This window comes from Tiliqua scincoides, chromosome 6 (assembly GCF_035046505.1).
Source record: "Tiliqua scincoides isolate rTilSci1 chromosome 6, rTilSci1.hap2, whole genome shotgun sequence".
Taxonomy (NCBI): domain Eukaryota; kingdom Metazoa; phylum Chordata; class Lepidosauria; order Squamata; family Scincidae; genus Tiliqua; species Tiliqua scincoides.
Window position 1 is genome coordinate 83,090,887 of NC_089826.1, and position 14,366 is coordinate 83,105,252.

The 14,366-nt window shown below is 42.7% G+C and overlaps 2 protein-coding genes across 3 annotated transcripts in view; one reads left to right on the forward strand and one right to left on the reverse strand.

The window, feature by feature from the left end:
* NSG1 (neuronal vesicle trafficking associated 1) overlaps window positions 1-9,837 on the forward strand; it is a 28,385-nt gene extending 18,548 nt beyond the window's left edge. The window contains exons 4-5 of the mRNA XM_066631858.1: window positions 5,812-5,922; window positions 8,793-9,837. Coding sequence (XP_066487955.1) covers window positions 5,812-5,922; window positions 8,793-8,993 — 312 coding nt within the window. The 3' untranslated portion in view covers window positions 8,994-9,837. The remainder of the gene's footprint in view (window positions 1-5,811; window positions 5,923-8,792) is intronic.
* Window positions 9,838-10,879: 1,042 nt separating this feature from the next.
* Window positions 10,880-14,366, reverse strand: part of STX18 (syntaxin 18) — a 58,959-nt gene continuing 55,472 nt past the window's right edge. For both annotated transcript variants that reach the window (XM_066631856.1, XM_066631857.1), the window contains 2 exons: window positions 13,588-13,668; window positions 10,880-12,938 (listed from right to left, as the gene is read on the reverse strand). In XM_066631856.1, coding sequence (XP_066487953.1) covers window positions 12,843-12,938; window positions 13,588-13,668 — 177 coding nt within the window. In that variant the 3' untranslated portion in view covers window positions 10,880-12,842. The remainder of the gene's footprint in view (window positions 12,939-13,587; window positions 13,669-14,366) is intronic.

Genomic DNA, 14,366 nt, shown 5'->3' on the forward strand with positions numbered 1-14,366 from the left:
CCCCCCGGTAGCATTTCTTGCCTTCTGAGACCTTCTTCTGTCTCTCTCTCCGAGAACCTCAGCAGAAGTGGTGCTGCTGAAACAGTGGCACCAAGAGAGCCCAATGTGGGCTAGATAAAGAGCTTCCGCGGACCATATGTGGCCCACAGGCCTCTGGTCTAGTGACTGCTGGTTGTTGGGACTCATGCAAAGAACCCTGGATTAGATAAACCTTGATCTGATCCAGCAAGGCACATTTCTTTTGTATTAAAGTAAGGATCATTGAACACAGATTGGTTATTATGCCTGAAGTGCTCAGCAGTTCTGAGTAGACACTCTTGCTGGTAATTTTTAAATATGTCAGAAGGTTGTGGAGATTTTAGTAAAGAAAAAATAGACCTTAAAAGACTAATGTCAGCTCAGTTTTATAAGCCTCCAGAAGGCCACCCAGTTCCCTAAAGCTAATAGGAGTCTTTATTGATTTTTTTTAAAAAAAATATGCTATATAAAAATATATATAGGAGTCATACCTCGGTGGTAGAATACAGTACATGCTTTTCATAAAGGCCCAGGTACAATTCCTGGAATCTCCAGCTAAAAAGATCTCAGTAGAACAGAGAAAGACCTTTGCCATGGAGGGGTGTTGCAGGTTGGAGTAGACAGAACTGGGTTAGTTCTATAGGACTCCATACAGGACAGCTTCATGGTGTTTACTTAAGGGAAGAATGATCAGAAATTTGTGAGCCCTAATCCCTAAAGCAGTGTTTCTCAAACTGTGGGTCAGGACCCACTAGGTGGGATGCAATCCAATTTCAGGTGGGTCCCCATTCATTTCACTATTTTATTTTTATTAAACTTGACGCTACCCTGGTATGTGACTATATTTGAGGAAATGTTACAGATCTGTACATTGAACAGGGTACTATGTATATGCTTCTAATACTGACAGTCAATGGGGCTTACTCCTGGATAAGTATGGGTAGGATTTCAGCCTAGGATTGTTAAAAATTTTCCTGCTTGATGAAGTCATTTTCAGTCATATCACTTCTGGTGGGTCCTGACAGATTCCCATTCTAAAAAGTGGGTCCTGGTGCTAAAAGTTTGAGAACCAGTGCCCTAAAGATAAGGTCATCACCATTTTGGATGATCTTTCCTGTGCATGATCCAAGATTAATTGAACACAAATCATTTAGTAAGGCACTGGGCAAATCCGCCCAACACTCAATTTTAGTGGATGTCCCCTGGTTCTGGTATTATGTGAGAGTGTAAAGAGCATCTCCCTATCCACTCTGTCCATTCCCTGCATAATTTTGTATGTCTCAATCATGTCCCCCCTCAGGCGTCTCTTTTCTAGGCTCAAGAGGCCCAAACGCCATAGCCTTTCCTCATAAGGAAGGTGCCCCAGCCCCGTAATCATCTTAGTCGCTCTCTTTTGCACCTTTTCCATTTCCACTATGTCTTTTTTGAGATGCGGCAACCAGAACTGGACACAATACTCCAGGTGTGGCCTTACCCTAGATTTGTACAACAGCATTATTATACTAGCCGTTTTGTTCTCAATACCCTTCCTAATGATCCCAAGCATAGAATTGGCCTTCTTCACTGCCGCCGCACATTGGGTCGACACTTTCATCGACCTGTCCACCACCACCCCAAGATCTCTCTCCTGATCTGTCACAGACAGCTCAGAACCCATCAGCCTATATCGAAAGTTTTGATTTTTTGCCGCAATGTGCATGACTTTACACTTACTGACATTGAAGCGCATCTGCCATTTTGCTGCCCATTCTGCCAGTCTGGAGAGATCCTTCTGGAGCTCCTCACAATCACTTCTGGTCTTCACCCCTCGGAAAAGTTTGGTGTCGTCTGCAAACTTAGCCACTTCACTGCTCAACCCTGTCTCCAGGTCATTTATGAAGAGGTTGTAAAGCACCGGTCCCAGGACAGATCCTTGGGGCACACCGCTTTTCACCTCTCTCCATTGTGAAAATTGCCCATTGACACCCACTCTCTGCTTCCTGGCCTCCAACCAGTTCTCAATCCATGAGAGGACCTGTCCTCGAATTCCCTGACTGTGGAGTTTTTTCAGTAGCCTTTGGTGAGGGACCGTGTCAGACGCCTTCTGAAAGTCCAGATATATAATGTCCACGGGTTCTCCCAAATCCACATGCCTATTGACCTTTTCAAAGAATTCTATAAGGTTTGTGAGGCAAGACTTACCCTTACAGAAGCCATGCTGACTCTCCCTCAGCAAGGCCTGTTCATCTATGTGTTTTGAGATCCTATCTTTGATGAGGCATTCCACCATCTTACCCGGTATGGATGTTAGGCTGACCGGCCTATAGTTTCCCGGGTCCCCCCTCTTTCCCTTTTTAAAAATAGGCGTGACATTTGCTATCCTCCAATCTTCTGGCACCGTGGCTGTTTTGAGGGACAAATTGCATACCTTAGGCAAGAGGTCTGCAACTTCATTCTTCAATTCCTTAATAACTCTTGGGTGGATGCCATCAGGGCCCGGTGACTTATTGATCTTTAATTTATCAATGAGGTCTGAAACATCTTCTCTCTTAACCTCTATCTGACTTAACTCCTCGGTCAGGAGGGGCCGTTCGGGCAGCGGTATCTGCCCGAGGTCTTCTGCCGTGAAGACAGATGCAAAGAACTCATTTAATTTCTCTGCCATCTCTAAGTCTCCTTTTATCTCCCCTTTCCCTCCCTCACCATCCAGAGGGCCAACCGCTTCTCTGGCGGGTTTCCTGCTTCTAACATATTTGAAGAAGCTTTTATTATTCCCCTTAATGTTGCTGGCCATGCGTTTCTCATAGTCTCGCTTGGCCTCCCGTATCACCTTCTTACATTTCTTTTGCCACAGTTTTTGTTCCTTTTTATTCTCCTCATTAGGGCAAGACTTCCATTTACGGAAGGAAGCTTCCTTGCCCTTCACAGCCTCTCTAACTTGGCTGGTTAGCCATGCGGGCACCCTCCTGGATTTAGTGGAACCCTTCTTTCTTTGCGGTATACACCTCTGCTGGGCCTCTATTACTGTTGTTTTAAGCAGCCTCCATGCACTCTGGAGAGATTGGACTCTTTTTACCCTCCCTTTCAACCTCCTTCTAACCAGCCTCCTCATTTGGGGGAAGTCTGCCCATCGGAAGTCAAGGGTTTTTGTTAGAGATTTGCCTGGTATTCTTCCCCCAACGTGCATGTCAAAACAGATCGCAGCATGATCACTGTTCCCCAATGGCTCAGTAACGTTTGCATCTCTAACCAGGTCCTGCATACCGCATAATATTAAATCCAGAGTCACCTGTCCTCTGGTGGGCTCCGAGTCTAGCTGCTCTAAGCCACAGTCATTTAGCACGTCAAGAAATCCGGTTTCCTTATCGTGACCAGAACACAAATTGACCCAGTCAATATGAGGATAATTGAAGTCCCCCATGATTACAACCCTGTCCCTCCTTGTCACCTCCCTGATCTGTTTCCTCATTTCAAGGTCCCCATCCGATTTCTGGTCTGGAGGACGATAGCACGTCCCCAGTATTACATCGCTGCACAAGCCTGGTAATTTAACCCACAGAGATTCTATGGTGGAGTCGGACCCACCTTCAATCTCTACTTTGCTGGATTCTATCCCTTCCTTAACATAAAGGGCCACCCCACCTCCAGCATGCCTCTCCCTGTCCCTCCTGTAGAGTTTATAGCCCGGGATTGCAGTATCCCACTGATTCTCCGCATTCCACCAGGTTTCCGTTGTGCCCACTATGTCAATGTTTTCCCTTGTCACCAGACATTCCAGTTCTCCCACCTTTGCTCGTAGACTTCGGGCATTCGCATAAAAGCATTTGTACACGGAATACCCTAGGTTGGGCTGCTTATTCGCTCCTTTGTCCCTGCATCCTCTCAGTGTGCCAAACCATCTATCACATCCCATCACGCTACCTTTCCCAATTTCATCTCCTACTCTGCCTTTGTCTTGAGTGTTGGGCGGGTTAGGACAGACAAAAGAAAATATTTCTTTACTCAGCGTGTGGTCGGTCTGTGGAACTCCTTGCCACAGGATGTGGTGACGGCATCTGGCCTGGATGCCTTTAAAAGGGGATTGGACAAGTTTCTGGAGGAAAAATCCATTATGGGGTACAAGCCATGATGTGTATGCGCAACCTGCTGATTTTAGAAATGGGCTATGTCAGAATGCCAGATGCAAGGGAGGGCACCAGGATGAGGTCTCTTGTTATCTGGGGTGCTCCCTGGGGCATTTGGTGGGCCGCTGTGAGATATAGGAAGCTGGACTAGATGGGCCTATGGCCTGATCCAGTGGGGCTGTTCTTATGTTCTTATGTAAATACAACTCAGTTAGGCTAGACATCTTTGTTGTTTACAGACTTGGCTCTGTTTTGTTGTAATTATGAAGTGCATGAAATTATGAGTCACTGTGCTCTTAGCAATGGCTTCCTATTTAACTAGACAATAAGGAACTTGTCCTACCCAACATCCCCTACATGTTCAGGGAGGAGGAAACTCTCTGCCAAGAAGAAGGAACATGTGTGTCTTCTTTCAAGCTTAGAGATCTGGAAGGCTTGGAAGTAAATGTACATGAGGGATTCCTCCTTCCCTCGGGATTACAAAAGAGTACTAGAGACAGAAAACAGTGCTTGTGCAGATAGTGACATTTATCCCCCTCTGTTTACAAGATTTATTTATTTATTTACCCCTTTGACAGTTTGCTGTGGAACATTTCAGCAACACAAATGTTAGATTACCTTTAGCCAGCTATGTCTGATGCATCTTAGACAATGTGTGCACACCATCCATGTGCTGAGTGCACAGTTGGCTCAATGAAGATTTAAGACCATGTATGTAGACTTTTAAGTTGGCAAAGTGGAGAAAGAGTAACCTCGTACAGTGGACCCTCCTTAACGTTGAGTTCGGCATCCACGGATTTCAGTATCTGCGGATCCTGAGTCTGTGGCTGAAGGGCCTCCCATTTGTGACCAGAAGGCACAGTCAGGAGGTCCTGTGAGGCCTTCCCTGTGGTTTCCATAATCCATGGAAATCAGTATCCATGGGAGGTCATGGAACAGATCCCCAGCGGATACCCAGGGCCCACTGTACGTATCAGGATTGGCCTGGTGAGGAGGCACTAATCAAAACTACTCTCTAGTAGACATTTATGTGGCCAGTGCTCCAATTCATGTAGTGGCAGAATGGGTACATGCCCCCCCATCACTGAACACTGCAAGAAATATGCAACATGGGTGATTAACACAGAAACCCATAGTGCTTCTCAAAATCTTTTATCCTGACTTTGGAGGGAATATTGGGCCATAGCATGAACAGGATTACCTGCCCCATGTTGTTAATAATAATAATAATAATAATAATACAGGTATTTCTATACCGCCTTTCTTGGTCCTCGGATTTCTCCTTAGACTTTATTCAAGGTGGTTTACATAGGCAGGCAATTTAAATCCCCGTAGGGATTTTTACAATTTGAAAGAAGGTTTCTATCTTTCAAGAAACCACAACATTTATTCATTTATCTATATGAATTCATTTATCTATAGATATTCATTTATAACATTTAGATATTCGCACATTCTGTCCTCAATCCTCCCATGCTCAGAGCAGAGCGTGCTGTTTTTTTAGTTTCATGTTGTTTTAGTTTCATGGTGAACTGCTCTCTTGCCTTGTCATCACCTAAATTGAAGCAGTGACCTGAGTCTGAGCTACAATCCCTTAGTAATCCCAAGAAGCGTTAATTTGTCTTGAGCAAACAGTGTGAAATTACTAGAAAAAAAAACTATTTGGTGTGTTTTTTTTGTCTGTTTTCAGGTAACCGTGTTGGTGCTTTTTGCCCTTGCATTCCTTACATGTGTTGTATTTCTGGTAGTCTACAAGGTTTACAAGTATGACCATACCTGTCCAGAAGGTTTCGTTTTCAAGGTAAAGTATATGAACTGTTTGAAAAAAGAAACAAAACTGGAAGAGGGATGCTAATACAGGCTGAGCCTCATTATTTCCATTCCAGTCACTCAGGTGGATGGCAAAAAAGTATAGCAAACTATAGCACTATAGCAAATCAATTTAAAAAACAAAGTTTCTTTGCTCCAGTGATTTAAAGACAACCTTGCTGACCTTTGTGATGTAAGATAAAGAGTCATTAAGAAGACAATCCATCAATCAATAGTCCCTCAGTCCCTCCCTTCACCAATGCAAAGTGATCACCTTTCTTTCCCTCAGGGGGAAGGGAGGGGCCCCTGGAGAGAGAAGGACTGATGGATTGTCAGCCAGCTGCCCCCCCTCTCATTAAGGAGGCTGTTGTTATTGGATGATGGCCGGATCCCAAAGGATCTCCTCTATGGAGAACTCGTGCAAGGAAAGCGCCCTACAGGTAGACCACAGCTGCAATACAAGGACATCTGCAAGAGGGATCTGAAGGCCTTACGAGTGGACCTCAACAAGTGGGAAACCCTGGCCTCTGAGCTGCCCGCTTGGAGGCAGGCTGTGCAGCATGGCCTCTTCCAGTTTGAAGAGACACTTGGCCAAGAGTCTGAGGCTAAGAGGCAAAGAAGGAAGGCCCATAGCCAGGGAGACAGACCAGGGACAGACTGCATTTGCACCCAGTGTGGAAGGGATTGTCACTCCTGAATTGGCCTTTTCAGCCACACTAGACGCTGTTCCAGAACCACCATTCAGAGCGTGATACCATAGTCTTTCGAGACTGAAGGTTGCCAACATGATGTTAAAGGACTGTTCAGTTTTTTAAACTGACTTTAAAGGGATGCATTTTCCCCCTTCTCCAGGGATCAGCACATTCCTTCTCATTTGCAGGGGCCATTCGTGTTGAGTCAAATCCATGTATAAAAAATCCGTGTATAAATAGACTGGACCTGTATGCCTATTGTCAGTATCCATTCAGTTGGCTTTAATCATGAAAGCAAAGGCTGGCTTTGTACACAAGCCTAAGATGCTCAGAGTTAGGTCCCATGGTCTTTGATAGGGCTTTACTGTTAGGAAACTGTGCGTAGAATTGCAATCTTTGTCTTTTCTTTTTTAAGCTTAGGTAAAATCTAAAAGGTGACATAAAAGGAAGTTATGAAAGACACAGGAAGCATATTTTTCTTCCTTTCATATACAGTGGGCCCTCCTTATCCACAGCCTCAGAAATTCTCCTAGATGCAACTGGAAGGCAACTGGTTTGCCAGCACAAACCAGAAGTGCCTTTCAGTCACATCCAGGAGGCCTTCTGAGGAGGTTGGGAGCCATGTGCAACCTTCAGAGGTCTGGGCGCAGCCTCCAAGTAAGTTGTTGTGGTTCCCCACAGATTCAATTATCCACAGAATTCAGTATCTGTGGGAGGAGGGTAGGTGGGTCCTGCAGAGAATCCCCCGTGGATACAGAGGGCTCACTGTAATTCTAACTTTCTCTTGGATTTTCTGCTACATGATTTAAGCCATTTCTGCCCAACATTGCATAAATGCAACAGGGACCAAATCTGTGGGCTGGGCAAAAATGGGTTAAAACAAAAGAGTGAGAAAAATTGTATGGCACATGGCCTTTTTCATCATGATCCAATCGTTTGAGAAAAATTCTCTGAGAAGTAGAAATAATTAGAGGTTGTCAATTAATGAAATAACTTTTTGTATGTTAGCCTTCTGCCTGTTAAACAATTGAATATCCTTGAATTTACATAGCGCTGAATCCTCACTCAAGGTGTCTTTTTGAGATATTGATGGAGAGAGAACTTTCAAGAAACAAAAGCTGTATTATGCAAAAATTACCATTTGATGCTAATTTTCCAAGTGCACACATACCAAAAATTCTTTTTTCAAAGTCAAAAGTTAATGTAAATACTAGTTATTGGGATTTTTGCATTGCACAATTCCTGTAGTAGTGTAGTGTTACTTATACAATACAGAAGCTCCAGCTGCTGAAGAATGAAGCCTTCTTTAAGCAATTATTCCAGTCCATTGAAAAGAAGCTACATGTGGCAAGAGAAGGAATATGAAAATAACAGGACTGATAAAAATGGAAGGAAGATATTCAGGATGCAGCAGTCTGATTGACATTATTGAGAATAATTGATTATTAACATAGTGGCATTGCACCAGATTTAAAGGATCTGTGCTGGTTTTCAGTGCATTTTCAAGCACAATTTAGGGTGTTGGTTTTAACCTTTAGAGCAGCTTTTTAACCCCTAACCTTTGGAACAGCTATTTGCAATCTCTTTCATCTCCTGTCACACTGACAAGGTGCTAAAATAGTCAAGGCGCACCATAATTTTTGTTTTAGACTTGATAAGGCATCCCGAACTACTGGCAGGGAGCTCACATTCCCCAATGGCCCTACTAATAAGTGACCCTCCCTCAACTCCCATGGCAAACCCATGGTCCATTCATGACACACCAATGTGCCATGGCGCAATAGTTGAAAATCTCTGCTTTAGAGCCCTAAACTCCTTGAAACCAGAGTACCTAAAGGTCTGTCTTCTCTTGCACTAACTGTCCCCAACTTTAGAGGCCTTTCTCTGAGCTCTGCAAGGAGAGCTCAGTACATAATGGCAGGGGAAAAGATTTCACAATGGCCTTCACACGTGAACACCTCACTACTGACAACTGTGGAAAGAGTCAGTACATCTTTTGTTTGCCAGCAGCTTCAGGCTTTATTAGTTGCTTTTTTTGCCTCTTTTATTGATTCCCTCCTATTTTTAGAATTCAAAATTATTTTTATCCATTTTAGTTGGTTTTGTGCTGTTTGTCTCATTGCTTAGAAAGCCTTTTAAGTAAATAAAATTTAAATGGTGTCCTTTTCAGAACAATCAGTGCATTCCGGCTGGCTTAGAGAACTACTACTCTGAACAAGACTCTAGCGCTCGTGGGAAATTTTATACAGTTATCAACCACTACAACCTGGCCAAACAAACCATCACCCGCTCCGTATCTCCGTGGATGACGGTACTTTCAGAAGAGAAACTTTCCGAGCAGGAGACCGAAGCGGCCGAGAAGTCCGCTTAGAACGATTGCGCTGGTTGAGTGGAAGGTATCGAGGGGGCTTTCGTGGAACATCTCATTGTTATGGATAAGTTAGAGGTTGCTCATTTATGGTGTAAATGCTTCTGTTTGCTGATAACTGCTTTGCAAAAAGGAAAAAAAAATAAACTGAAAACTTGCTACAGACCATTAATGGGCTTAAGGCCAAGTGCATATCAGCCTTGCTTTAGAGCTTTCACACTGATTTCTCTGTTAATAAATTCAATGTAGGCATTTTCTTGCAATTTAGAAATTTCATCAGGCTATTCAGGGGTTTTTGACATGGAGAATTGTGCATTTAACTGTATGTACTGATCTTTCTTTTTAAAAGCATTTTGAACTCTGAATTATCATAGCCATAACTAGAAATGATCTGTTGCTTAGCTCTGAGCTGTATCTAAAATTGGCTTTCAGCTCCAAAATGAGTACAAAGAAAAAAAACAAAAATTTGGCCTGTTTTTGCTCACTGTACCAGACATGTAAGTGGTAATTCTTTGCAACAAGGCATGCTTAATTGTTGTTTTGTTATAGCTATGAACAAATTTCACTGCGTTTCCACTGTGGCTAGAGAATCTTGTACATGAAACTTGCACTAAAACACAAAATAGGCACCACGGAGATGTACATTTTAATGATGGATAATGATGTTTAGTGACTGTGCAAGACTGTCAGGCAGTGGGATGTACTGGTAGTGGAGTCCTATGGAATGAATAGACAGAAACGTTCTTCACTGTAGACGTAGCCCACAATGTTATTTGTTCAATGAGGAAGGAGTAATTTTGTTAGAACCTTCTCTTTTTGTACAACATTAAAATGTTTTCCCTTTTTATATGTTGCAAAATGCTTTGTGTTTAGAAGCACTGTTTAGCATTTCCTAATCTTTAAACTTAAGGCTGTAAGCCTGAGCATCATTGTACCAAGAAATCAATTCCACTGGATTAAGTGGAACTTGTACACATAAACACATTGAGGACTTGGGTGTAACGGAGGAAGTGCATTAATTCTCCCCATCCCCGATGCAGTTTTGAGATGACATACAGAAAAAAGGTAAACACACACACACACACACACACACACACGCCTTCTTGGTGTTAGTGAAAGGGGTGGGAGGAAAGGGTGTAGACAAGGGTAAAACTGTAGGTGCACGTTTGGATTTGATGCTTTCTAAACTATGACATGTTTGTTACATCAGTCGTTTTCCAGTTGGAAAGAATGGCTTGTGTGCTGGTAGTCAACCTGTGGCACAAGCAGCAGGAGTTTGTGGCAATTTTTGACTAATGCAGGGCAACTTTCCATTTCTGTCCATTTGGATTTGGGCCTAGACTCTTGCCTACTTTTCCAGTGCAGGGCTGCTGTCTGACTCAACAATGGCGACACTGATAGAAATGGATTTTGTGTGTCCTGTACTACACTGTACACTATAGTGACACCATCTCAAACTCTGAACTTGACGTGCGCTATATTTGCCAGACAGGTGTGCCATTACCGGGCTAAAGCATTTAGGTAACTACAGTCATTGGTTCATTTTCTGAATGTGCTATTTCCCAGTGGACATGTCAAAAGTTTCATTATTTTTGTAGACACACACTTTACCAAAATGAAAAAAAAAATGTCTTCTTCCCGCATCTGTGGTAGAACAAACATGGTCAGTTCCATTTCTGGGTTACACTTCAGCATAACAGCCAGCTCAGAAAAATGTTAATTGCTTTTCCATTTAGAAATTTTAATAATGGACATGGTAATGTGCTGTAAAAGATTATTATTATTTTGAGTAATGTTACCATTTCTGTGTGGAATGCATAAAAGCAATAAACTATGTGCCAAATCTTTCTTTTGCATTAAAAAAAAGTTCAATCCCATATAAACATATTAAACTATACCATGTTTGTATTTCCTAGTAGACATGTACTTTATTGAATGTAAATTCACATGTAACTTTTGACATTTTCACTCTATGTAAAATAAAAAAACAAGGAGTACAATGATGCCTCTTACACTTAGTATTGTTGACACGTGTATATTGCATTTGAGATCAATGCAAAGTTAAGGATTCCAGTCTCTGTACTTACATTACAAAACCCCTCTAATATTTCTTTCCAATGGTCATTATTCAACAGGACTAGGATTGAAGACTATGAATGATTTGTTGTTGGAGGTGCTATGCATATTTCTTAAAAGAGAAACAAAAGTACCTTTACTGTAAACTGAGATGCCAACAGTGGAAAATCTCCATTATAAAAATGAAATGGCCAAGCCTGTAAGTTCTCTTCTGGCATTTAAAAACCATCTGTTGTACAGGTGTTCCCTACTGTTCTGTTACCCCCACCCCCACCCCATAGGTACCACGAATCCACAGATATCAGGGACACTTTAAAAAGGTAGGAAAAGTAAAAAAAAAGAAGCCAGAAAGAGTTTTTCCTACTGGTGTGCAGCTATGCACCTAGCGATGCATTCTGGGATGACATTGGGTGAAAGGAAGACCCTCACATGAGCAGGAAGAAGCTGCAGGCAGCTTGGAAGACTGCTTGCAGCTCTCAAAATGCAGTGCTTTCACTGCACACCAGTAGGAAAAAACTTTCTGGCTTTTACTTCACTTTTCCTACCTTTTTAAAGGGTGTCCATGGTATCTGGAACCATGGATGCTGAATCCGTGGATACCAGGGTACAGCTGTACTCTGATATGGGGGAAGACTGCCAGTTACCCACACACCCCAGGGTCAACACACTCTGCAGCAATGCCCCCTGTGTCTTCTGCAATGGAGTGTTTGTCTGCAGAGGCAAGTGTTCAACCCAAAGAGACGGTCTTCCCACAACCAGGAATGTAGAGCATTCCAAATCACAGGCAGCAGGTTTAGATAAGCACTGAATGCAGGGGGAGTACCGGTCATAACTAGAGAATATATCAGCACTGGGGCTGGGGTGCAGCTAGCTGGCACACTCCTAGTGCCCCATATCAGGGTGCAGTACAGTTTTTGAATGCTTGAAGTGGGCTTTCTTTTCTAGTGAAACACACACTTGGACTTATTCTACATCCTTGAAGCAGGTTTATTTTGGCCTCCAGTTTAAGCACTAGTATAAGAAAGGTGCAGGTTAACACTGATTTTGCATTCTACATTTTTTTTTTACCATAAATGTACTATGGCAGTTCATATTTCACAACATGGTAACATTAGGTATATGGTCCACATGAAGTAATTTTTAAACCCATAACAATCAAGTAAATGCTCCATACTGTTAGCTATTGAGAATCTATGACTCGCCATGAACTTAGTGGGGTCTAAACAAAAGTAGATGGGCTGGGGACCACTGCCTTACTTTGGAGTACTGAAACAGAATACCAGCAATCCATGTGTACAAAATCATTTTTTATTTAATGGGCAACTGTGTGATTAAAATAAAGCTTGGGAAAATGGCTGAAAAAAAGTTTTTTCTTTTCATGTACTGCAGCAGTTTCCTTTATGAACTTTTCACAAGTCATCCTAGCTCCGGTATGGATCTTGACTTCCTGTTCCAATAACTGGTGTTACATTTCACGGTTTTCCTGCTACTTGCTCAGCATTAATGTGCTGGCTCAGTCGCATAGTTTAACTTTCATATTAAAAGTACTGTATATCATGTTTTAGCACATTCCTGAGTTGTGTTAAAAATAAATGTGACTAGAATATTTGTCACAAGAGTATAAACAAATACGTGTCTGATCAAGATATTTCCCCATCACCAGGACACATGAAATACAGGATAGCTTGATTTGTAAAGGAAACATCTTCAGCCAATATCAGTTAAAGGTGGCGTCAGCAGAATTCAGTCAAGGCTGTACAAGCACGTAGGCCAACGTTAGCTGCCGTACCAGTCCAAGAACAACAACGAAAAGGAACACATCACAAGGAAGAAGAGGATCCACACACGAAAGCCAGCGTTATTCTTGATTGCCTGAAAAATACCCCCCCCCCCCAAAAAAAAACATTCTCATGAAAAATCTTCTAAAAAGTTTATAGATTTTAACATCTATCTCTGGCAAAAGAAAGAATTTTGGCTTTCCTGCTGGTGTACCGGCTAGAAACACTGCTGCACTTTATGGTGCTGTTGCAATAGCATGCACTAGCAAAGTGCATGCTGCACTGGTGTAATGGCTCAGAAGGATTGGCCCGTAAGTCTTCAAAATTTCAAAATTTTGTTCCCAATTGCAGTCACTACAAGAATCTCAGTTTTCATGCAAAAATAAGAGCTTCTATAGCCAGTTGCTAAAGAGATAGCAAATTCCCAGAGGTCAGGCTAACTACAACACAGCACTGTTATTACTTGTTCAGGTCTGCGATTTATTTTCCTTTCCCTCCCTCCTCCCCCAGAACACTTTTAGAAGTGGCTTCACAAAGAGAGGACCCACACCTATCATTTGCTGAAAAGGAAAGCCCATGCTCTATGTGCCTAGGTAGATCAAGACAAAGTGCGCACTATCACAGTTCAATATAGCTGACAGTGTTATTTCAAAATTCAGGATAGGCAGGTTGCTAAGGTGGGCCTTGTAACACTTTAGTCAAGAATAATTTGATACAAAGCAAAAACTCCATGAGGACGTTACCTCTCTTATGTCTTCATTTCCCTCCTTGATGTTCTCTGTTGCTCCGACAACTAATTGATGGATACTGTCAATTTCTGTTTCCTATTAAATAAGAGCATACATATGATGAAAAACAGCTCAAGTCAAACTATGACACCTACAATGAATAGAAAGAATCAAGCAGCATGAAGAAAATGGGGTGGTTTTTGCTAATCTGAAGTCACAGAGGTGACAACAGAGAATTGGGGCACACATTTGGCTGCCACCAAAAACAGCAGCCACATGCCTCCTCATTCTTCTACTTGGGGAATAACTGATTCTCATCATTGTGCTACCAGTTTCTCCACCTCTACAAGTGGCAGCCAATGAAATGGGGCCAGGAACTTGCAAAACAGGGCCATATCGTCACAGTGCAGGAAGGGAGGGGCTGAGAAGACCTGAACTGCAGCCTTGGCAGCAGCCACTTCCATGCAACAAGGCCTAGTCCTGTGCTGGGGAGTAGTTTGCTGATCTTTAGCTTTATAACACAAAATACACCGGAAGCAAATAGCAAGGTGCCATTTGTGAAAAGCCCCTAAATGTCAACATACAGGTTGAGCCTACTTAACACAGGTCCCCTGGACCCACATTAAACCAGGCTTGGTCCAACCTGAACCCTCCAAAGGCAACTGGAGGGTTTTTTCTGAAAAGCAGAAGTCATTTTTTTTGCCTCTAGGAAGCATTCTGAAGTCTGTAGAGGCTGTAGACGGACATGTGTGACCTCTGTGGGCTTCAGAAAGGCTGATGGGTTCTGAGCTGTC